This window comes from Oreochromis aureus, linkage group 20 (genome assembly GCF_013358895.1).
Source record: "Oreochromis aureus strain Israel breed Guangdong linkage group 20, ZZ_aureus, whole genome shotgun sequence".
Classification (NCBI taxonomy): Eukaryota; Metazoa; Chordata; class Actinopteri; order Cichliformes; family Cichlidae; genus Oreochromis; species Oreochromis aureus.
Window position 1 is genome coordinate 37,640,188 of NC_052961.1, and position 23,071 is coordinate 37,663,258.

At 41.2% G+C, this 23,071-nt stretch overlaps 2 protein-coding genes across 7 annotated transcripts in view; one reads left to right on the forward strand and one right to left on the reverse strand.

Annotated features, from left to right (window-relative positions):
* myt1a (myelin transcription factor 1a) overlaps positions 1–14,237 on the reverse strand; it is a 53,274-nt gene extending 39,037 nt beyond the window's left edge. For 2 of the 3 annotated variants that reach the window (XM_039604004.1, XM_039604003.1), the window contains exons 1-12: positions 14,050–14,237; positions 12,764–12,850; positions 12,616–12,670; positions 11,215–11,248; positions 11,054–11,122; positions 7,921–8,153; positions 4,118–5,170; positions 3,924–4,043; positions 3,162–3,252; positions 2,740–2,853; positions 2,439–2,656; positions 94–296 (exon numbers count right to left, since the gene is read on the reverse strand). In XM_039604004.1, the coding sequence (XP_039459938.1) occupies positions 94–296; positions 2,439–2,656; positions 2,740–2,853; positions 3,162–3,252; positions 3,924–4,043; positions 4,118–5,170; positions 7,921–8,153; positions 11,054–11,122; positions 11,215–11,248; positions 12,616–12,670 (2,190 nt within the window). In that variant the 5' untranslated portion in view covers positions 12,764–12,850; positions 14,050–14,237. The remainder of the gene's footprint in view (positions 1–93; positions 297–2,438; positions 2,657–2,739; positions 2,854–3,161; positions 3,253–3,923; positions 4,044–4,117; positions 5,171–7,920; positions 8,154–11,053; positions 11,123–11,214; positions 11,249–12,615; positions 12,671–12,763; positions 12,851–14,049) is intronic. The other variant, XM_039604002.1, reaches the window with a different exon arrangement.
* Positions 14,238–17,467: 3,230 nt separating this feature from the next.
* Positions 17,468–23,071, forward strand: part of LOC116311432 (protein-serine O-palmitoleoyltransferase porcupine-like) — a 35,699-nt gene continuing 30,095 nt past the window's right edge. The window contains exon 1 of one of the 4 annotated variants that reach the window (XM_031728549.2): positions 17,468–17,589. Coding sequence is in view for 1 of the 4 variants with exons in the window: in XM_039604202.1 (XP_039460136.1) it covers positions 20,484–20,812 (329 nt within the window). In the remaining 3 variants the exon portion in view is untranslated. Of the gene's footprint in view, positions 17,590–17,694; positions 17,716–20,309; positions 20,813–23,071 lie in introns of those variants that run through there. The other 3 variants (XM_039604204.1, XR_005609564.1, XM_039604202.1) reach the window with 3 other exon arrangements.

A 23,071-nucleotide genomic window follows, 5' to 3' on the forward strand; every position in this document is an offset into this window, starting at 1 on the left:
AGCACAAGAGTCATACACTGTGTATTGTTAGACTATTTTAAACCGTAGTTTAAAAAAGAAGCATGCGTCTAAATGAAATCCACTGTGCATCACCTTGGTACAGGGCTCCCTGGTCTTGGTGCTGAGTGTCTCTGGTCTCTCCCAGCAGCGGGTGGACAGATTGAGGATAGCTGTTGCTGCCATGTGGGCTGCCTCTGCATCTTGGCTATAGTCATAACCGCTGGAGGACAAGGTGCTCATAGAAAAGCTTCCTGACATGCTGTGACTGGGGGATGATGCCTTGGGGAACAATTTAGCTGCGTACAAGTGGAACAAAAAAAATTCCTTGAGACATGAAATTAGGAGGAGATGCGTATTCTATGACTATATGAGTGCAACATAAGTACTAGTTCAGGTTTACTTTAAGTTATAGCAGAACCTCATACAATTTTATACAGAGGTTGGCAAGTGAAAAAAAACAAACAAACTTTTATTTATAAATTATTTAAAAAATAAAACATTTTGTACAAAAAATTCAAAGTTCTTAACATGAATTTATAGATGTTACTGACAAAAATAGTTTTTTTTGGTTTAATGTCATTTATTGATCAGAATCATTGTAGAATCACATATTCCATGGGGATATAACTCAGGTGGTTCTCTGCCCCTATAATCTCAGAACTGAGCCTTAAGTTGTTTCTGATACCGGTGTCATGCATGACAGCTCTGCCTCATTAGCATGTGAGTGTGAATGGGAAACATTAAAAACCCTTTGCAGAACCTAGCCATGTTTGAAAGGTGGTATATAAATGTGAAGAAGACCATTTCACACAGAATGGTTAGCACTGTCACCTCGCAGCAAAAAGACTCCTGGTCTAAACCAGGAACCAAATGGCGCCTTCTTATGTGGCCCCATTTTCCCTGTGCCTGGCGTCTTCCAGGTAGTTCGGCTTCCTTCCACAGTTCAACTAATAGGTTACCTTGTGCTTGATGGATGTGAGGAGGGTAAATGTATAACAGAATTAGAAATTTTCCCCATCTGTCTCTGTTCTCATGTTAGGTGTGTGTCTTCTTGTTTCTGTGTTTGGTGTCTTTTAATGGTTTTACTTTGTAGCTTAGTTTTCTTTTGTATCCTGTGTTACTTTTACTTATTCACTGTCACCTGTATGTCATTTCCCCCACTGTTTGTCATTTCCCAATCAGGCTCAGTGTATAACTACTCCCGTGTTCCTCTTTGTCAGAATATCACTGATCCTTGTGTGTAACACTGCTTTTTGTTTTCCTGCTTTGGATTTAGTCTCTGTGCTTTCTTGGCTTTTGACTGTTTTTGTTCCTTCTGTATCTTTGAATTCATTCACTGAGTTTCTTGCATTGTGATGGCTGCAGTTACAGCCACACAATGATCCACCAAACATCAGTGTTACAATAGAGGCTTACACATAACACTACATTTACATTTTTCTTCCTTTAGATATAGGATTTAATTTACAGGGTAATAAAGAATTGGTTTTGGTTTAGAATGAATTCATTTATACACTCACATAATACTGTATTTTAAAATAAGTGCGCACATTTTAGTTTACACTGTTATGTATGTATGATTTAATCTTTCTTCTGTTTTCTTTACCTCAGTGACAGCTGCTGCCAGTCCCTTGGTTGATGAGCTAAGAGGTGAAAAAGGGGCAGAGCAAGCTTGTATGGAGAGCTGCAAATTGGGTCATACCACAATTCTGGATAATAGGGGGGAAATGGAATTTATTATGTTAGTTTCAGTTGAGCTTTTGTGTGTTTTATCCCTTTTTCTGTTTTTGTGGGCTGATCAGCTGCTATTTAAGTTTCCCCTTGTCTCATTTAGGTAAATCGTTTGTTTCAGTAGTTGTTAGTGTTTGTGTACAGTTTTGTTACTTTGACCTCTTTTTTGGACCCAACATTTAGATTTTTCTGTATAATTTAACCGAGTTTGTTTTTGGGTTGAATAAAAAACCTTTTTTTGGACTTTAACCTGTGCCTGAGTTTCCTCACTGCTCGGTCCATCACATGCATCCTTAGTTCGGGTCTTCATTTCCAGCCTTAAGTACCTAATCTTTTTCTTTTTGTATTATTCTGTGTTTAAATTGTTTGGAGATTGCATGAGTGCTTGTTTCTAAAATATACGCAACAATAAGACAGTGAAAGAAAGTGCTTATTGCTTATCAGATTCACCAAGTTTTTTTCTTTGGTATCTCTAAAGGAGATAAATATTGCTTTTATATCTCATTTAATCCTTCATCTACTTGTAATACTGATGTACTATAACACTGCAATTGATCAGAAGATACCAAACAAATAACAATTTCCAAGCACAGAGGGAATGCGTTTTACAAACAGTGCCAGCTATAGAGAGTTTATGTTAAAACCATAACAATATAAAAAGCCTGTAAGTTGTTAAAAGATAAAAGCAAAGTGAAGTTGAGTCTTACTTTTGAAGGCTTTGGGTGATGTTTCAGCAGTGCTAGGTGTCTTTGGAATGAGCGTACGTTTTCCAAAAACCTGACCATCAAAGCTTGCATAGTCAAAAGACACCTTGGAGTATTTCTCCAGCTCCTTGGCCAGGTTTGCTCGAGGTGTAGTGGTCACCGTGTTGGGCCGGTAGCTGCCATACTGAGGGATCTCCAGCTGTTTGACAAAACACATGGGCCTAAAAAAAGAGCCCTGATTTAGGTACTGATACTTTAACATTGTATGAATCAATTAGTTGAAAACTTTGCTTGCATGTCTTACCTGAGCACTCTGTCAGAATTGGAAGAGGGTTCACTGGCTGAAGCCTGTAAATGAACCTGTTTGTCCTGGTTCTTGTTCAGCTTAGCAGCTGCGGCAATGGGGCAGCCGGACAGACTGATGGGGAGGCATGCCCACAATATTGCATTTAAAGAAATGAAATGCTCATCAATAGAAACTCACTGAATTGCTGGGAAAGCAGTGTAACCAGGTGTGAGCAGAATGAAATGTTATGCAGTATTATTTGGCAAATGTGTGTGTGTGCACTCAGATCTATGTTCTTTAACCCTAAACTATTAAAAAAACATCAGAATACAAGCCTCTTTTTACAAGTTCTTTTCTATGAAGCACACTGTAGTGACAGTCCATTTCTGTTTCATATACTGTTGTAAAAAGTGTTCAGAGTGTAACGAGTGCTTATTAACCTGCGATGTGTGTTGCGGTTGCTGTTAACATGGCCTTGGCCTGTGCAGCCAGGAGTAGGACACTTCAAGACGTTCTCATGCATGGCCAGGACTACAGACACACAGCAAGTGCAAACTCAGGTCAGTGCATTTATCTTGCATTAGGTGGTTTCACAGCAGTAATAGTAGTAATGATAGTACCTGTACACCTGTATAAGCTAGAAAAGGACAAGTAGCAAAGAGCCAAAGATACAGAATTTACAGCAGTAGTGGAAGTAAGAGTAATGGTAAAGCTGGTAGAGTTAATAATAATAATTACAACCTGATTTCCAAAAAAGTTAAAAGGGTATGTAATACCGTTGACTGAATATACTGAGGATGTGACGTCTAATGCTTTGGAACACCTCACAACTAATAAGCAAACATACAGGTCAGGAGCATATAAAAAAGCACCCCAAAAGTAAAGATAGGAATTCACCCATCTGTGAAAACCTATGATGATATTGTATTCAGAAATACCATTACTAAATTTAAAGTTGCAAGATGCTGCCTAGAATTTGGGGATTTTATTATCTAGTGACTTCATTGTTGGCCAGTTATATAGTGCCAATCACTGTAAGGCACATAATATCGCAAGGTAAACACCGTACAATATTAGGGACACTTTTTTAGAAACAGGTTTGTGTGTTAGCATTATTGGTCAGTATTTATTAATCATGGTGATAGTTCAAAGTGCACACATTTGGATGTTGGTCGATGGAGTTAATGATAAGCTATACTTACTCTCTGGAGGGATTCTGTCTTTGTGAGGACATCCAGACAGACTGCGATGGTGGGGATACAGCCCAGTCACATGACCCGTCCCATCACACCCTGGCGTTGGACACTTGACTTCCTTCTTTTCTGGAATTTTATTTAGATAGTGAACACCTACTTCCTATGCAAACACGTTCACATTTGACTTTGCTGTTTCTTACCTTTGCTGTAGTGAGTGGTGCGGCGGGCTACAGCAGCAGCCTCTGAGCTCTTGCTGGACGATGTGTATGGTTGGTAGTCCAGGGAGCTCTGGCTCTCCTGGCCTTCCTTCACTTCCTCCGCCTTCAGAGCAATAGCCTGCTCCAGCAGCCCCAGGTTCCCCCGAGTCATATCCCAGTTCTCCGAGTCGTCTGTAATTCCCGAGCCCTCTGAGATACGATCCTGCTCCTCTCCTTCCTCTTCTTCCTCCTCCTCCTCCTCCTCTTCCTCCTCTTCCTCTTCATCATCATCATCCTCCTCAGAGCGGACTTCTATAACCACTGTTGTTGGAGAGGCTTTACTGGAGTCTTGGTCCTCCTCTTCCTCCCCCAGGATCTCACTGTCTTCCTTCTCTTGTCTATGATCCTCCTCCTCTCTCTCCCCTTCCTGTTCTTCATCCTCTTCTTCCTCAGTCATGGGAGTACAGATCTTTTCTTCCCTGAGTGACAGCTCAGTTTCAGATCCCTGAGTGCGTGGACTCAAAGTGTAAGGAGTGTCAACCTCTTGGAGGACCTCCCTCTCTGTTCCATCCTCCTCTTCTTCTTCTTCCTCTTCTTCCACCTCTTCTTCATCAGCTTCCCTATCCTTATGCTGTTTTGACTCTTTGGCCAGATGGCTGTAATCACCACTTGAATACTGATGATCTGAGTTTTTCTGGCTTATCATTTGTCTTTCTATTACCCTCTCTTCTACAATATTCTCAGGACTTTTTTGTTGCCCATTTTCTTCCTGTTCTTCTTCTGCTTCTTCCGCCTCCTTTGTTTCTTTTAGATCAGGAATGCCTGTTAGCTCTGCAGGTTCCGCAGATAGCTGATTCTTTGTCATCAGAAAAGCATCCTTCACATCCTTTGTCTCTGTTTTCTCCTGCTGAAGGTCATCAGTGAGTGCCACAGGCTTTACTTCCTCACCAGCTTTCTCGCTCACAGTTTTGTTCTCAGCCTTTGCACTGTGTTTGTTCTTGTCAACGTCAGCTGAAGGACACACTGCTGTTACTTTTGTCACCTGTGAGGCCTCTGCTGTGGAGTTCAAAGTACAGATAAATATCATTGTCACAGATTGTTTTGTCTGTGTCATCTCTACACAAAGACAAGCATTGTGACTGATCTTGCAGTTGACTTGATGTGATATTTGTTTAGCAAGAGTGAAGTGAAGCCTGCAAACCAACCTGTAGACCAAAGCCAACTGTTCAGGAAGTTGGCTTTGGTCTATACTCATGCCAAAGTCTCTGCTATCTTGAAACTGTTCTGTTCGTCACAGTCACTGAAATACTGATGACGTTTTTTTAATGTCCTTGTTTTTATACAAAGCTCATTTCTGTGACACTGGATTACATATGCTTTAATGTGTCTATATGTCAACTACATAATGGAAACTCGGATCAGTTTCAGGTAGAAGTAAGGAATTACAACTACATGTACCTTTATCAATATTTTCCAAAGTCTACAATGTTACTCTTATGTAAGTATGCATTATGTTTTAAGATCTACTTCACCCACATCAGAGTAACATCAGAGTTGACAGTGACAGAAATTGTAATTTTTTTCTATGTAAACCACAAACGAGATTGATGTTAACAAAGGTCTTGCTCTATCTGTTAGGAACTTTTATGCACAGCCCCTTCATTTTCAGAGGCTTCACAGTTTATTATTCCTTAACAAATTACAGCAATAAAAGATCTGAAAGTGATTCCAAGTGTTGAACTTGTATTTGGTAGTTTTTAAAGGAACTCTCAATGTAAGGTCCAAAGACCAACATGTTTGAGCTTCAAGTCATCAGATCTTTGTCTTCTCCATGCACCCTGGAAGTAGGTGAAGTTGTGCCAGAAAAATTTGTTGCTACTTTGAGAAATCTAAAATCTAAGACATATTTAGACTTATTTATCAATTTCTTTCATTGCTGCATAATTCCATATATCTTGCTTCATATATTTGATGTCTTCATCAGTATGTATCTACAATGTAGACACAAATAAAGAAAAACCATTAAATGTGAAGGTTTTTCCAAACTTTTGACTAGGAAATAAGTATTTGATCCCCCATCAATCTATAAGATTTCTGGCTCCCATGTATATTTTATACAAGCTGATATTGGGAGCCTTCTCAACTCGTTACCTGTATAAAAGACAGCTGTCCATAGAAGCAATCAATCTGTCCAGATACCAAACTCTGCACCATGGCCAAGACCAAAGAGTTTTCCATGGATGTCAGGGACAAGATTGTGGACCTACACGAGGCTGGAATGGGCTACAAGACCATTGCCAAGCAGCTGGGTGAGAAGGTGACAACAGTTGTTGTGATTATTCGCAAATGGAAGAACCATAAAATAACTGCCAGTCTCCCTCTGCCTGGAGCTCCACACAGGATCTCACTTAGTGGAGTTTCAATGATAATAAGAACGGTGAGGAACCAGCTCAGAACTACTCGGAAGGAATTTGTCAGTGATCTTAAGGCAGCTGGGACCATAGTCACCAAGAAAACAGTGGGTAACACACTAAGCCATGAAGGACTGAATTCCTGCAGTGCTGACAAGGTCCCCATGCTCAAGAAAGCACATGTACAGGCCTGTTTGAAGTTTGTCACTGAACATCTCAATGATTCAAAGGGGGACTGGGTGAAGGTGTTGTAGTCAAAGCCCAAAATTGAGCTATTTGGCATCAACTCAACTTGCCATGTTTGGAGGAGGAAGAATGCTGCCAGTGACCCCAAGAACATCATCCCCGTCAAACATGGAGGTAGAAACCTGCTTTGGGGGTGTTTTTCTGCCAAAGGGTGGCTGTAGCTCAGGCGGTAGAGCAGGTCATCTACTGATCGGAAGGTTGGTGGTTTGATTCCTGGCTTCCCCTAGTCTGCATGCCAAATATCCTTGGGCAAGATATTAACCCCAAATTGCTCTCCGATGCATCCATCGAAGTGTGAATGTTACTTAGAAAGCACGTAGAACAATGTGCTTGTGCACATTGAATGCACAAGTTGTGTAAAGCGCTTTGAGTGCTCAGAAGAGTAGAAAAGCGCTATATAAGAACCAGTCCATTTACCATTTACCAAAGGGACAGGACAACTGCATCGCATCAAAGGGAGGATGGATGGGGCCATGTACCATAAAATCCTGGGTGAGAACCACCTTCCGTCAGCCAGGCTATTGAAAATGGGTCGTGGGTGAGTATTCCAGCATGACAATGATCCAAAACACACAGCCAGGGCAACAAAGGATTGGCTCAAGAAAAAGCATATTAAGGTCTTGGAGTGGCCTAGTCAGTCTCCAGACCTCAATCCCACAGAAAATCTGCAGAAGGAGCTGAAGGTTAGAACTGCCAAACATCAGCCATGAAACATTAATGACTTGAAGAGGATATGCAAAGAGGAGTGGGACAAAATCCCCCTTGAGATGCATGCAAAACTTGTGGCCAACTACAAGACACGTCTGACCTCTGTGATTACTAACAAAGGTTTTATTGTCCAAGTACTAAAGCATGTTTTGCAAAGGGATCAAATATTTATTTCCTTCATGAAGATGCAATTTAACTTGTAACTTTTTTGAAATGCATTTTTCTGGATTTTTTTGGTTATTGTTCTGTCTCTCACTGTTCAAATAAACCTGCCATTGAAATTATAGACTGATCATTTCTTTGTTAGTGGGCAAACTTACAAAATCAGCAGGGGTTCAAATAATTTTTTCCTGACTCTACATACTTAAAATAAATATGTATACAGGAGTCAGTTTAGATTAGCGGGTAAGGAGGCAACTGCTCTAGTTTGGATTTACTCACTTTTTATTGACTCTGGTCTGCTTTTTGTTTTGGCCTTCTTGTCCTTGTTTTCTTCATCCCCTTCATTCTCTTTCTGCTCCTCCTCTTCCTCTTCTGCTGTGTCACTGTCTGCAGTCAACCCTCCATCTGCTGCCTGTTTAGCAGACTGATTCTTTCTCTTGGGAGCGGACTGGTTCTCCCCGGCCTCAGCCTCCTCTAGCTTCCTTTTCTTCACAATTGGGCAACCAAGTATGCTGAAAAGAGAAGCATGGTTACTGATGTGTATAATATCTAACAGGTTAACAGAAGAAAAAGAAACCTAACAACTAGTTAGTGTTCTGTCCCATACTTGTATATCGAGGTGTGTGAGGAACACTGAGAGGAAGCCAGAGTACCTGAAGGAAAGCCACAAAAACTTTGCTGCTAGTAGTATCTAGACTCTTCATAGTCCAAAGTCATGCTTGCTAGATTAATTCGTAATTCTAACTTGGTTTTAATTGTGAATACAAGTTAGAGAAGGTGCTTAATCCCTAGCGCTTTATGTTTGATAGTGTGATATTTTTGAGCTAATGTTTGTTTATTCCATAGTTCCCAGGTCATTGACCCAGTGTTTTGTGTTTAGTGAACTTATTTGGGGGTTTGTTCTGTGAAGACTTTCTAATTTTGTTTATCATAATATTTCTAGTAATTCCATCATAGTCCTGTTTTTTTTATTTTTGTCTAAACTCTTAATTAAAAATTGTAGTTTTAGTTTTAGGTCAAGTATATTCAGTTTATGCTTTCAGTCCCTTGTATTTTTGCCTCCCTTTTCTCCTGTGTCTGCCCTTGTCTTGTCTGTGTTTAGTCCTCTGTCAATCAGTCTTGTTTCAGTATTTACCTTTCTGTTTCTATGTCAAATCTGTGTTTCTGTTGCCATGTCTAGTTTATATATGAATCTGTCGCCTGCTCAGTTAGTTCCTGTTTTATTTTTGATAGTGCCTTGTATCTTGTTGTGTTGGTACAGTGGTAAGGCTACACACACCTTTAGAGGGGGAATCGCAAGTTTGATTCCCACCTGGTATTCAGTAAGAGTCCTAGCTAGGCCCCCCATGCTAAAACCAAGCCCTGGAATGGTGTGGCCATGTCTGCTGCCTGTCCACGATTCGGACACAAGCATTTCACTGCATGTTGTACTGTGTATGTGACAAAAAAATTTGAATTGAAAGTACACGATGTACAGTTTTGCTTCCCCTGTCTCTTTAGTCAGATTCAGTTTCAGCTGTGCTCCTCAGGTGTCTCCACTTTGCCAATTTGCTCTTGTGTATTTAAGTGTATTTAAACCCTCTGTATTCCTTGTTGCCAATTTGCTCTTGTGTATTTAAACACTGTGTATTCCTTGTTGCATCATCCCTCATGCTTCTCCTGTGTAGTCCTCTGCTTGAAGTGTCCTGGTTCAGTTCTAACCTGGCTCTCTGTTTGTCTGTCTTCTTTGTAGGTTACAAGTAATAAAAGTTAAAGGCTTTCACATCCTGTCTCCTATATCTTGCACTTTGAGGCCAAAACCTGGCTTCAGCACAGCAACACCGACAGAATATTTGGCTGGACAGAGCTTGGGCTTTTTGTCACCCAGGGTACATTGCGAAAAAAGAAACACAATGGCCACGGGGCCTCAGACCCTGGGTTTGAGTTTCTCTGTGGGTTTGTGATTCTTTTTGCTTTGAGGATCATGTGTGTCTAAGTAAATCATGGGGCTTTTTTAAATCATTCCTCATCTTTTGAAGGCTATTTGTCACAAATTTGGTGAGTCTCCACTTTGCCCACTTTGGAGTTATTCTAAGATTTTTCCACAATTTGCATTTTTTTCCCTGAATGATGAACTTCGCTTATTTTTACTTCTGAGAAGCTCTGCCTCCCTAAGATGCTGTTTTCACACCAAGTAATGTTACTGACCTGTTGCCAAGTAACCTAATTGGTTTGAAAATGTTCCTCCAGCTGTTTCTTTTTTAGTACCACTTACTTTTCCAGCCTTTTGTTGTCCTCTTCCAATGTTTTTAAGATTCGTTGCTGACATGAAAATTCAAAATGAGGTTATATTTTTCATGAAATAGTAAAGTTTAAACATTTGTTTTCTATATTGTATTATGAATAAAATATGAATGTATGAGCTCTACAAATCATTGCCTTCTTTTTTTTCCCTCTTACACAGTGTGCCAGTGTTTTTAAATTGGAATTTTACTTGTACTTTTTCACCTTGCTCTTTGTCATTTTGTGGAAAATGCACATGAACCTGCTGACATCAGCTCTTCAACAGTTTGTAATACAGTTAGTGAAAAACAATAGTTTGTCAGTGTAGCAATATCATCAAATCTGTTTGGCAAGTTGAAGCAAAACAGTGGAGCTCAAAATAAGAAGGAAAGAATACTACAGCATGAGTTCCAAGGCTTGGTGACATGTAGTTTGTGTTTTTGTAAAGGACTGAAGCATTGTTATCATTTATGTATTGAATGTATGCATTCATAGTGTAATATGTGTGTGTAACATACCTAGAAGGGATTTCTAAAATGAGTGTGCTTGTTTGGTATGGAAACCCTGTCTAGTCAGTCTATGAGGACCTGTGGTCAGTGCATTTTCCTCATTTCTTCCATGGTTATAGACACTAGGGTACAGTTACATTAGCACGGCTAAACCTGGTTTAGGTTTGTGGTTGTCTAGTTGAAGAAGATGGCATGAGTTTATGGCATAAGCTTAAATAAATATGCCTGTTCCCCACAACCTCTGACTAGGGTTGCTGTCCATGGTGCTGATGAGAAGCTGGAATGACGCTATTGGTGCTTTGTATTATAACTATATGATTCTATTTATTCACTGTATTCATTATGTGTGTGTGTGTGTGTGTGTGTGTGTGTGTGTGTGTGTGTGTGTGTGTGTGTGTGTGTGTGTGTGTGTGTGTGTGTGTGTGAACGAGAGAGGGAGAGAGAAAGAGAGGGAGAGCTTGCAAGAACATGAGAGAGTTTTTTTTTGCTCGGTATGTCCCAGGGGTAAGGACCCAAAAAATGGCACCAGAGCCTGTTACTTCTTTGTTACACCTATGCTTTCATATACACACTATGTGCTAGGCAGCATGCAGTCTTTTATGATGACTGGCTGATTTCTTATATATATTTAACAATCTTACCTCCTGTGTCGCGAGTACCTTCCACTGACGTGGCCTTTACCATCACATCCAGGAGTGGGACAACTGCTACTGACACACATCAAGTCAAAAAATACACTTTTCATACACACACAATATATATATATTATAACTTTTTTATGCTGAGTTACAAACTCATTTACCTTAAGTCCTGCTTCATTTCTTGTGCCACCAGTTCTGATGAAACAGGAAGACATGTTAGATACAGATATAACAATAATTTGGCTTTAACTAAGGAGAAAACTCTGGGCCTATTGTCTTGTGAGCTTTGCTTATAGTCGACATGATTGTGCTCACTGTAAGAGATAGATGACATCTTCTCCATTACAACGTAAGCTGGAGAATTAGACGACATTTTGTCCCACAGAGTGACAAGATGTACTATTATTTTTTTACACATAGCATGACAACTTTTTGCTTCGGTGTAGATGTTTAAGATTAATGGTTTGCGGAGAGTTCTATCCTTCAGCATTCATGACACGGGAAAATTGGGAAAATGTGTGTTTGATAAGTCCTGAGAACTGCTCAGCGGATTGTGCCAAAGAAAAAGAGAGAAAAAAGATAATGATAAAAGAAAAAGAGATAAAAGTGACCATCTGCTTATTATCAGCACACAGTTCAATGCCAGCATCCATAGGAAGCCTACACCCTGTGAGTAGACCACAGGGTACGCGGTGGCTGTAGCTCAGGTGGTAGAGCTGATCATCTGCTGATTGGTAGGCTTTTGGTTCGATCCCTGGCTCCCCCAGTCTGCATGCTAAATATCCTTGGGCACGATACTAACCCCAAGCTGCTCTCTGATGCATTCACTGGAGAATGTATGTGCTAGTTAGCTTTTTTTTTTTTTTTTTTTCTTTTTTTTGCTAAAAAGCATAGATGGGTGAATCTATGGGTGAATGTGACATGTTGTATAAAGCGCTTTGAGTGCTCCAGGAGAGTAGAAAAGCGCTATGTAAGAATCAGTCCAATTACCATTTGGAACAACAGTAAAGATACGTCCAAGCAACACTCCAAAAACTAATTTCATAAACCAGCTACAACTGTCTTGACTACTGTTGTAAATAGGAAGGTCTGCTAAGCAGCATACTAAAGAAAAGTAGCAATAATAGTATGCTTTGATCTCTAAGTGGGCCGTTTTTAAAAAATGTAAGGGCGGTCAGATTTTTTTAGAACTCCCCTTTTTGGATTTTGTTAAGACTTGAAATTGGTGCTATGGCTAACTTGACTGACACGTGCTGAACCAGATCTGACAGCTGTGTTTGTGGAGGTGATGCATCTTTCAGTTATTGGACAAACAGTATGGATTCCTATAATTGAACATCTCTTTGCTGTATATTACCTAGCACCAAATATCAGGTATCAGTGTCTGAGCACGTTTACACTCTGTGGATGCAACAGTGTGTTAGTGTTTGCTCAGTACTCCACCCTCTTTGTCATGGCGGAAATGATAGGAGCTCTGTGCAAACTATAGCTTTCATTTCAACATTTTTTAATGTATTAGAAATTTTATTTGTGTGTGTGCGTGTGGGTGTGTATATACTGACCCCGGATGCCTTTGGAGCGAGTTCGTGTTCGTGTCTCTGTAGTGTCTTGACTCATCTGAGTAACAGAGGGACATGAGTAACATTCACAAGTGAGGAAGTGTAGCACAGACAGTCAGACAGACAGACAGGCAGGCAGACAGATAGGTACATTGTCACTGAGGCTTGTCCTCTCTGGTTGACTGGTTCTGTACTGGTCCACCGCTGGCTCAGAGTCTGACCTTTGAACTCATTTTTGCTGGATAAAACACACAAAACACACAACACCACCTTACAGTCAGCTAGTATTGTAGGACAATTATGTTATACATTATATTAAGCTGCTGCTTATATTATTACTAAAGATCTTTAATCTTTCTCTTGTGAATCCCACAATTTTATGAAGGCAGAAATGTGAAAACTCTACTTTTCTAGAAGAAAATCTTTCCAAAGGTACCAGAAAATGTGTATTTAGGAGAGATATGTGGGTGCACATGTATGCTGTACATGCTCAGACAGGGATGTAGCATGTCACTGAGAACATCAAACATTAGCTGTTGCTGTTGTGATGCAGTATGTTTATATAGTGAGCGAAATCCACATCCAAACAGATTTGACCAAAATCTGTATTTTGATTCCCATATCAGAAAACATTAAAATCAAATGCAGACAAATATATTTCTTACATAATGATTTACTGCTATCTATTTAGCTTTGGAAAGATGAACTTGAATTATTTCAACGGTCTTCTTGCAGATTGAGCCACTTTTCTTGGCTAAAGTTAAAAATCATTGTACGGCAAGAACAACACAAATATCCATTAGTTCAAAAGTATGACTAAATTATTTCGTGAGGGTGGGGGGGCTGTTTTCACACTGACAGTATCCAACGCTGACATGCTGTGTGGGCGTACAGTCTAACTATTCAAATATTCCATCAGTAAACAGATGGACTTTCTGATCCATGCCCGTGGTTTTGAAGCTCAAAGTAAAGCAGGCTACGTCCTAGAAGGCAGTCGACAGCAGTCATCTGTAGACGTGACAGATCGGGATTTCAGGATGACTAAAGTTTCAGGTGACCTCATCCTGCTGAAACCTTTATTTCACGTTGACATCATTTGATAAAAAGAGAAATGAGAACACAGAGTGAGCTACAGGCCGAGCGGCTGAGCACCACCAGGCCTGCGGCCGGCGGAGGACGGGCTGTTCCCGTTTCGGGCTCTCACTTCTGGGGGCCGCCAAAGAACCGCCGGAAACGCCGAGCGGCCCATAATAATAATCGGATGAAAAGGCCGATCTCTAATGATTCTCCGTGGAGGAAACGAGTGAAAAAGCGCCGACACAGAAACCTAAACACGGCCTCACTTCATCCGCACCGCTCGGCACCAGTCTGCAGCCGAGGCCTCACAACATCCACGCATACGCTGCTCTTTGTCACGCAGACACAGCTCGGCCTTACCTTACGCTCAGACTACTGCCCTTCCCTCCCCCTTCGCAGACACATCTCCGGGCAGACGGACGTTCCGGTAACGCTCCGACGACTACGAGCCCGAAAGAGGTTCGGAGCCAAGCCGGACACAGGGGACCGAGTCTGCGAGGCGGCAGCAGCAAACCGAGCCGTTCAGCACCCCGGACAGAGACGGTCGACTCTCCAGCACCACGGACAGAAACCCCGCTGCACTGCCTCCTGCAGGAGCCCAGGAGAGCTGCAGCCGGCCCACCGGGGCTGGGCTCCCTCCTCGGCCGGCCGCAAGTGCCGGAGGCAGCCAGTATTTAAAGAGCCAGTGCCAGCAGAGGGCCCGGGGGGTAGACGTCGCTCCTCTCAGTCCCCGCACAGCTGAGGCTGCAGCATTCCTCTGACAGAACTGCATTCTGCTGGACATTGTCACCTGCAAAGCTCAGCTCACAGACATCAGAGACAAAGATTTTGTTCTCCCTTAGTCTTGAAGCAGACCTCATTGCTTTATTCTTTGCTGAAGAAGTAGGTGCAAAGATCTATCATGACCTGGGAAAACAAAACAAGACAAACTGTTCGTTGGAACAGTTTCCACAGTTTCTACAGTTCCAACTAGCTTGAAATTTAGTGTTTGACCACCTTTAATCTTTACACAGGCTGAACTCTCTTTTAGGATCGCTTTCCTGTAACTTCTATAAATGTCTTCACAAATAGTACTCAAGGACTCTTGAACAACATTCAAAGCTCTTGTCTGGACCATATCTTTGCATAATGGAAACATGTTAAACAAAAATATCAAACTTTGATTCATCTCTATATAAGTCCTGTTGCCTCTGATTTTTAGTTCCTTTCCTCCATCTTTCTCAGTTCCCTTCTTAATAATGGCTTCTTGATACGGTACACTATACTTTATTGTCCCCTTAGGCAGATTTTACAGAAATTTGTAAAGTGCTGTCACAGAAGCTGCTTTTGCAAAGAGTCAATAAACATTAAAAGAAAAGACTAAAGAAATACCAAACAGAAGTGGCTCTTTAACGACAAACCAAGCAGCTTAAAAGCAACCAATACTCCACAGAAAACCCTTGTACTACACAAAACTCTGACGTAAAAGTTTGATTGGTGTGGGGACAAATGAAATGTAAACGATGTTCAGCCACATTTTAGGACTCTATTTTTTGCCCGAAGCCAAGAGCTCATACTTAGGTTGTGGAATAGAGCCCTGTGTGCCTGACTGAGTACCGACTGCTCATAAATGGATTGAAGGGAGAGGTCTTCGGCCCTTGGCACTCTGAACTTCAATTTTGCCTACACAGAGAAACTTCCATGATACTCCATGGTATACCATGTGTAACGGAGTTAAAAATACATCTGGAAAAACATTACTTACCTGGTCTTAGTTATTATTTTAAGTGTGAATTTTATCATCTTTGTTGTATTTTATTTTGAAAACCCAGAAACCGGATCTCACTCTGGCGTTTAGAAGCTTCTGAAGCTTCCGTTTCTCACAAGGCGCGTTTGCACTGTGAGGGAGGTACAATTGCTGTACCTGTCAGGACTCTGTGTGCGGGCAGGCAGAGGTGAGGATCCAAACGCAGGACTCTGAGACTGAGTTGAAACTGAAAACCTTAGCTTTATTGCTGGTGATACACAAAAACATGAACTGAACAATGATACTGACAACTGAAACACAGAGGCATAATTCTGAGGGTACAACACAACACTGGGTTGAGGAAAACACAGGGCTTAAATACACAGGGTAGTAATGAGGGAATGGGCAACAGAAGGGAGACACAGCTGGGAGAGATCAGGGCTAATGAGACGGGGGAACCAAGCTGCACACACTAACATAAGACAAAGACTTTCACAATAAAAAAGGAAACATGAATTACTAAACAAGCACGCAGACTTGACACTGAGAGACAGAAAATAACACATGGAACTCAAACAATACATGAAACCACAACTCCTTAAGCATGGATAAACGGAAACAAGAAACTAATAATAATCATCATCATCACTACGAGAATAAGAAAACAATCCATGAAGCAGAATTAAACCAAAATATAATAAACTCAAAATACTGGGTCCAACGGACCCAGAACCGTGACAGTACCATCAGAAGACACATGTTGAGTGTGTTTTATGTCTTCTGCAGAATAAACCGTGAAAAGCCAACCTTTCTGAGCGTCTGTGATTTATGAAGAGCTGGAAGCGTTACACATGCCTTGACAGCCAAGTTCCCTCTGAGACAATTTCTAATGAGTCTTCAGTGAACAGCAGATTGGCTGCATCTATCAGGTCCTGTGTCAGGGATCTTTGCTGGATTTTTTCCAGGTTTTGACTTTCAGATACTGTTCATCTGCTGTAGAGTTTTTAAAAACTCTAGCTTTCTCAGATGTTTTAGAGACTCCCTGCACACCGTGCTGAGATATGCCAAATGTTCAACAAAAAAAATGGTCAAGCTAAGCCCGTTGATACAATTATTAATTAATGCCTGTCATATTGTGTTATCTTTGGCATTTTTCATAGATTCAACTCAAGAAATGGGGACAAATTCCTTGTTTTCATGACAGGCTGCCCAAAACAAAGTGTCTGAAGATATCATTGAACATTGGTTCTTTGCTATGGTTTCTGTTATGTGTAGACAACACTCATTTACTCCTTTCCTGAATTTCCCATAATTTTCGGCCATAGTTTACGTCAGTGTGTGTATATGAGTGTGTATGTTGGGACATGTCGTGGGTAGGTATGGGTGTAGGTGTGTCTTTTGATGCTGGAATGATTGATAGGTCAGAATTAATGAGTGTACAAACAAACAAACAAAAGCATGTTGATTTTTTGATTTTTGAATATCTGGCTCCTTGAAAGCAAAATGGAAAGAAATGAGAGGTGACTCAAAACCTTTGCACAGTATTGTAATTGTGTGTATTACAGACAGATGAGCCAGTAACAGCTGCTGTTCACAATGAAGCAAGTATGGCGGTTTTATACTTGAATGTGGAATGGCAGGGTTACTTTATTGTATGATTTCATACGTCATATGAGATTAAAAACCCAAAAAGAAATATTTGGAACTATTTTGTCACAGCTGAATGAAATAGGTTTAACCAATAATGCAAACAGGGCAGCAGTTCAAAAATGAAGAAAGAATAAATATGGAGGCTTTGTGCTCCATTTTCATACATTTGTATTTCACTTCAACATTTACACAGATGTATGACTGTAGCTCTTATTTCTCTTGTTGTTTGCGTGGTCTGGGGAGACTGCTGCCGAGCCTCACGGCCGAGGCTTGGTTAAATGCCTGCTGCTTCCTCTGGTCACGTGTCTTCGACTGGAAGAGCCGCTGAGAGGAACGGAGGATACGCATTGAAAAAGCTGCCGTAAACACCAGCAGGGGGCAGTGAAGAGACGGTGAGGAAGACGGGAATGAGTAGAAAAGTGTGGAAGACGAAGAAGAGTAGCGGGGCTGTTTCCGTGCGCCAGCTGGTTGGACCTGGACCTGGACCTGGACCTGGGGTCTTTGGCTGTGCTTCAACAGTTCAGGTGAGCCCGCTCTCTGACCCTCCGAACCTGATTGTTGGGATTGATTTAGCAGAGCTAGCGCCACCTGCAGGCCACCTCAAATTACTGTTGCGCGTGGGAAAGGTTGGTGCAGCAGAGCTAACGAAGGTAAGTCAACATGAAAGCTAGTTTTTGCTGGCTGAGGTGTGCGGCTAGCTCCTGTAGGCCAGTTTCTTAGTGCAGTCTCCGTGGACCTTCGTATGATACAGTAATGAAACGGTCGATTTGGAGTTACTTTCGGCGAGGCTGCAGTGTGTGGGACCGATTGTGCTCACTGATCACATAAAGCTTCTTCGTGGATGATAAAGTCAGAACCATCGTGTCATTCTTAGCCATCAAACTCACTCCTTTTTCCTCACTCCAAGATGGTCTTAAATACATTTCCACGTGCAGATGGTCTCATGGCTCATTTTGATTGATTTCTTTGGAAAGATCTAAGAAGCTTAATGTGTGGAGACATTTCTGTATGCAGAGAAAGAAAGAAGCTCCCAACTAGTACGAAACCAGGACTGATTAATTCCTAAACCTGGCCTTTTAAATAATTGAAGGCCATTTACACTGTTAAACGCAGATTATCAAATTCTTGCCAGATCGATTGCTGCCAGATTAAAAAGAGCGCTCTCATCAATAAATCTGTGAATCAGTCAGGTTTGTTCAGAGGACGACATGCACAATTGATAATGGCATACGACTCTTTGGATCTGATCAGACAATCGATTGTCTGCAGTGATTTATTGAATGAAAGAGGATTTATTTTATTTTTTAGATGTTATCTATTTTCATTGCAAACAGCGAAATAGACGGGATTAATGTAACGGGAAGTCAGTTGGCTGATGATACTATTTAAAAAAAAGAAAACAAATCAAATTTCAACATCATTAAGAACTATAAACACTGTTTTAAAGCTTTAGGGTCACAGTTAAATATAGATAAATATGAAATCATAACTCTGTAGCCATTGTATAACGTAAAGGTTAAAAAGTAAGTGAAATATTTGGGGATATTTCTAAAGATAAAGCAGTGTCCGAGGAGAAGAATATTATGAATAATATAGAAAAATGCAAACAGTTGTAAAGAGACATTGCTGTTTTTGGTCGAATCTTACTAACTAAAATAGAAACTCTGTGTAGGCTTATCAAGCCGTTATTTTCCTTGCCCATGTCACCTCATGTTGTTAAAGCTTGGTTAGGGAAGATCTGCTGCAGTCAAACATTCTCCTGGTCTGAGACAGCTCCGCATTAAAAATATCAAATTTAGTGACAGAAAAATCTCTAACAAATTTATTAGACTAATCTTACAGAAAGAATGTTTTCCCAATCAGATTAAAAGTCATCATGTTTAAAAAAAACAAAAAAAAACAACCTACTTTTTCCTCCATCCATCCATTTTGTTAATGCGCATGTGCGGTTTTTGTGGAAAGCCTACAGAAACATTACAGACCAAGCACTGAAAACAGCACTCTGACTCTTTGGCTACGTTCACACTGCAGGCGAAAGCGCATCAAATCCGATTTTTTCGCCCTTATGCGACCCATATCCGATCTTGGTATGACAGTGTGAACGGCACAAATCCGATATTTTCAAATCCGATCTGGGTCACTTTCGTATGTGGTACTGAATCCGATACGTATCCGATGTTTTAGAAAGCGACTGCTGTGTGAACGGTCAAGTCGCATTAAATCCGTCTTTTACGTCACTGACACAAGACAGACGCCAATTATCAGCGCCGGAGAAGCGCCTGATAGGACATCGCGAACGATTTCCTACCATCCGGTGAAACTGTTGGGAAGACAACGTTGGAGAAATGTGAAAATTTTATTTTTACTGTATTTTCTGCAGATTCTGACAGAAATCTGCAACTATCCTTTGAAGCACCGCTCCTCTAAAACAGCAAAAAGGATCATTATTAGGTCATCTACATTATTATGTAAATAACAAAATAACTTAAAGCAAAAATCTGGAAACATAAAGTCCGAAGTCTTTATATTAAGGGCAATCAGTCAAACAATATTGTTTGCTCTGGGTCTAAACAGAGCGAGTTGTGTGTGACATCTTCTTTTGCGCATGCGGGCCGCTTTGAGCGTTCACACTGGCGAGCGTTTGATGTCGCATTTTATGTGTAGTGTGAACAAGCAGACAAAAAAAAATCGGATTTGGGGTTCCGGTAATGGCGGCTGGCTGAAAGGACGTGCCCACTCCTGCTCCGCTATCTTTCTGTAAAATCCTGAATAATACTCGTTTGTTAGACATTGAACGACACCTAGGACAGCTGTGATGCCTCTCTCGCAAAGGAAACCCGGGAAAAACATTAGTAGACCGACTCAATCGAAATTATCTAACTTTACTTCTAAGTTGAACTCTGAGGCTAGCTGTGAAGCTAGTGTTAGCCGTGAAGATAGCGAGACTGGTATCAATGCTAGTCGGGCGATGGAGGAAGGAAATGATGAGCCGACTGAGAGGGAAGAGACGGTCAAGGCTCAGACGTAATACTGGCGGCTATTGCAAGCTTGAAACCGACTTTTCCTCCAAACTTGATGGTATCTTGTCAGCAATAGAGGCGTGAGGAAGGATGTTAATGAGTGTGTCAAGCGGGTCAGCGAGGCGGAGGCCCGGATATCTGTAGCAGAAGATAGCATTACCACCTTGGAAAGCAAAGGTACGGACTCTTGAAAATAACAACAAAACCTCGAGGACAAAGTGCTGGATCTGGAGACCAGATCGCGACGATCTAACTTGAGACTTGTTAACCTGCCCGAGGACGCAGAAGGAGAAGACGCGTGCGCTTTCTTGGAAAACTGGCTACCAGAGGCTCTGAACTTGGCGCCGCTACGAACCGCTCTGACGCTGGAGAGAGCGCATCGGGTCGGCCAGAAAAATATGTCAAATACCGCTGCACCAAGGACTATGATCATGAAGTTTCTAAACTACAAGGATAAAATGACCGTGATAAGCGCTGCCAGGGCGAAGGGTCAGATTCTTTTCAAGAATCACCCGGTGAGATTTTATGAGGACCTAGCGACTGGAGTGCACAAAAGACAGAAAGAGTTTGACGCCGTGAGACAACAGCTTCGCTCCATGGGTATCCGGTACGGCATGATCCCTCCTGCGCGACTGATAGTGACGCACAACGGACAGTCCCGCATCTTCAACCTGCCAGGTGAAGCGGAGAACTTTGTGAAGGCTCTGAGGTCGGAAAGTGAACCGGGGTGAGATGATGTAATCATGGTCATACTACAGTGTGCTGGCATGGAGGGATGATTACTGAGCTTTAAGTTTAGAAAGAAGTGAGAGGGAGAGAGAGAAAGACCAGTTTGTTATACTTATTTGTTCATTGGTCCAGAGGCTCACAGCCACTATTAATACCCTGATTTTCTTATCGTATTCAATAACGAGTTTTTTGGTTGCATAGCGGGGTGGGGTAAGGGGACAGTGTTTAGGCACGGTCGGTTGATCCTCGCTTTTGGGTGGAACAACCTTAGCTGTTAGACAGGTGCCAATATGTATAGGGGGAGGGAAATGGGTGCCCTAGTTCAAGTTAAAGGGGCATACTCAGTATTCATTGTCATGGATGTAGTTTTTGACATTCAGGTATTATTTGTTTCTCTGTCCTTTGATATCTCAGATGTGTTGGGAAGCTCATTCAGTGTTATATGTTATGTCTGGTGGGATAAGAATTAAAATTTCTTCTTGGAACTGCAGAGGGCTACAAAAACTGGAGAAGGTAAAACAGGTAATGTCTAGACTGAACTCTATGCACTCTGATATCATGCTGCTGCAGGAAACGCACCTGTTGTCTAGTCAAGAGGCGAAGATTAGGAGGAGGTGGCAAGGCAGTATATATTCTGCGCCCTTCACTTCTCAGGCAAGAGGTGTTATGATCTTGATCCACAAATCTATACCATTTCAGGTGACAAAGGTTATTAAAGACAAGGCTGGGAGATATGTTATTTTACAGGGCACACTTATTACGGAAAAAATAATCCTGATAAATATCTATGCTCCAAACATTGACGACCCACAGTTTTTTCATAACCTTTTTCTTACAGTATCATGTCTGTCTGGTAGCCTCATTATGGCAGGGGACTTTAATTGTACGTTGAACCCAGAGTTGGATAGGAGCTCAGGTATTGATCTCTCTCACCCTAAAAGTAGGCAAACTATTCAATATTTTATGAAAGAACTCGATCTGAGGGATATTTGGAGGGATATGAACCCTAAGGTCTTAAAATACTCCTGCTATTCACATACACATAAATCATACTCGCGTATTGATTATTTTTTAGTTTCTGCCAATTTGAGCTATAAAATAAAGGACTGTCACTACGATAATATTTTAATATCTGACCACTCGCCAAACTCGTTAATATATGAAGATCTGAGACTGAAGAGAGATCCCCCTAGGTGGAGATTTAAACAAAAGTGGCTCCTAGACTCAGAATTTACATCTTTCATAGATAACCAAATAAACCTTTTTTTTGATACTAATAGGGATGAAACATCACCCTGCTCAAGATGGGAAGCTTTTAAGGCCTACATAAGGGGTCAGATTATTAGCTTCACAAGTTATAGAGCAAAGCAAACTTACCAGAAAACAAAAAAGTTGGAGGCAGAGATTGAGGTGCTTGAGGGAGAATATTTTCAAAGTTTTTGTCCAAGAGTCCATCAAAAGCTTCTGTTACTAAGAACACAGTATAATGAACTTTCTGCTTCTAAGGCAGCCTCACATCTTTTGCGTCTTAAACAGACATTCTATGATCAAGGGGAAAAGCCCGGGAAATTATTAGCCTGGCGCCTCCGCCAATTACAGAATGAGAAAAACATTGCCTCAGTTGAAAACAGTGATGGACAGGTTATTGTCGACCCTCTAGGAATTAATGAAACTTTTAAGGTTTTTTTTGAAAAATTATATAACTCAGACATAACACACATGGGACAAGAGCAAGATCTCTTCTTGGATACCCTTCAGTTGCCCAGTATTTCAGGACTAATGAGCGCAGATCTTGATACACCTATAACAAAGGAGGAGATATCTATAGCAATAGACCATTTGAAAGCAGGTAAAGCCCCAGGCCCAGATGGGCTGCCGATAGAAATTTATAGGGAATTTAAAACTAAACTGCTGTCCCTCTTTTTGACATGTTCTCGGATTCATTTGAAAAGGAATCCTTCCGGTTTCATTAAGAGGGGCCCTGATAACTTTATTGCCCAAACCTGGTAAACCATGCAATAAATGTGGTAACCTAAGACCAATAAGTCTTCTTAATGTGGATCTAAAGATACTTTGCAAAATTTTGGCTCAAGACTGAGAGATCTTTACCTGACCTAATTACCTGTGATCAGAATGGGTTTATTGCGGGCAGACAGGGATTTCATAATGTGAGGAGAGTGTTGGATATTCTTCATAGTCAGGAGGAAAACCGGACACTGCTCTACTATCATTAGATGCCGAAAAAGGCCTTTGATAG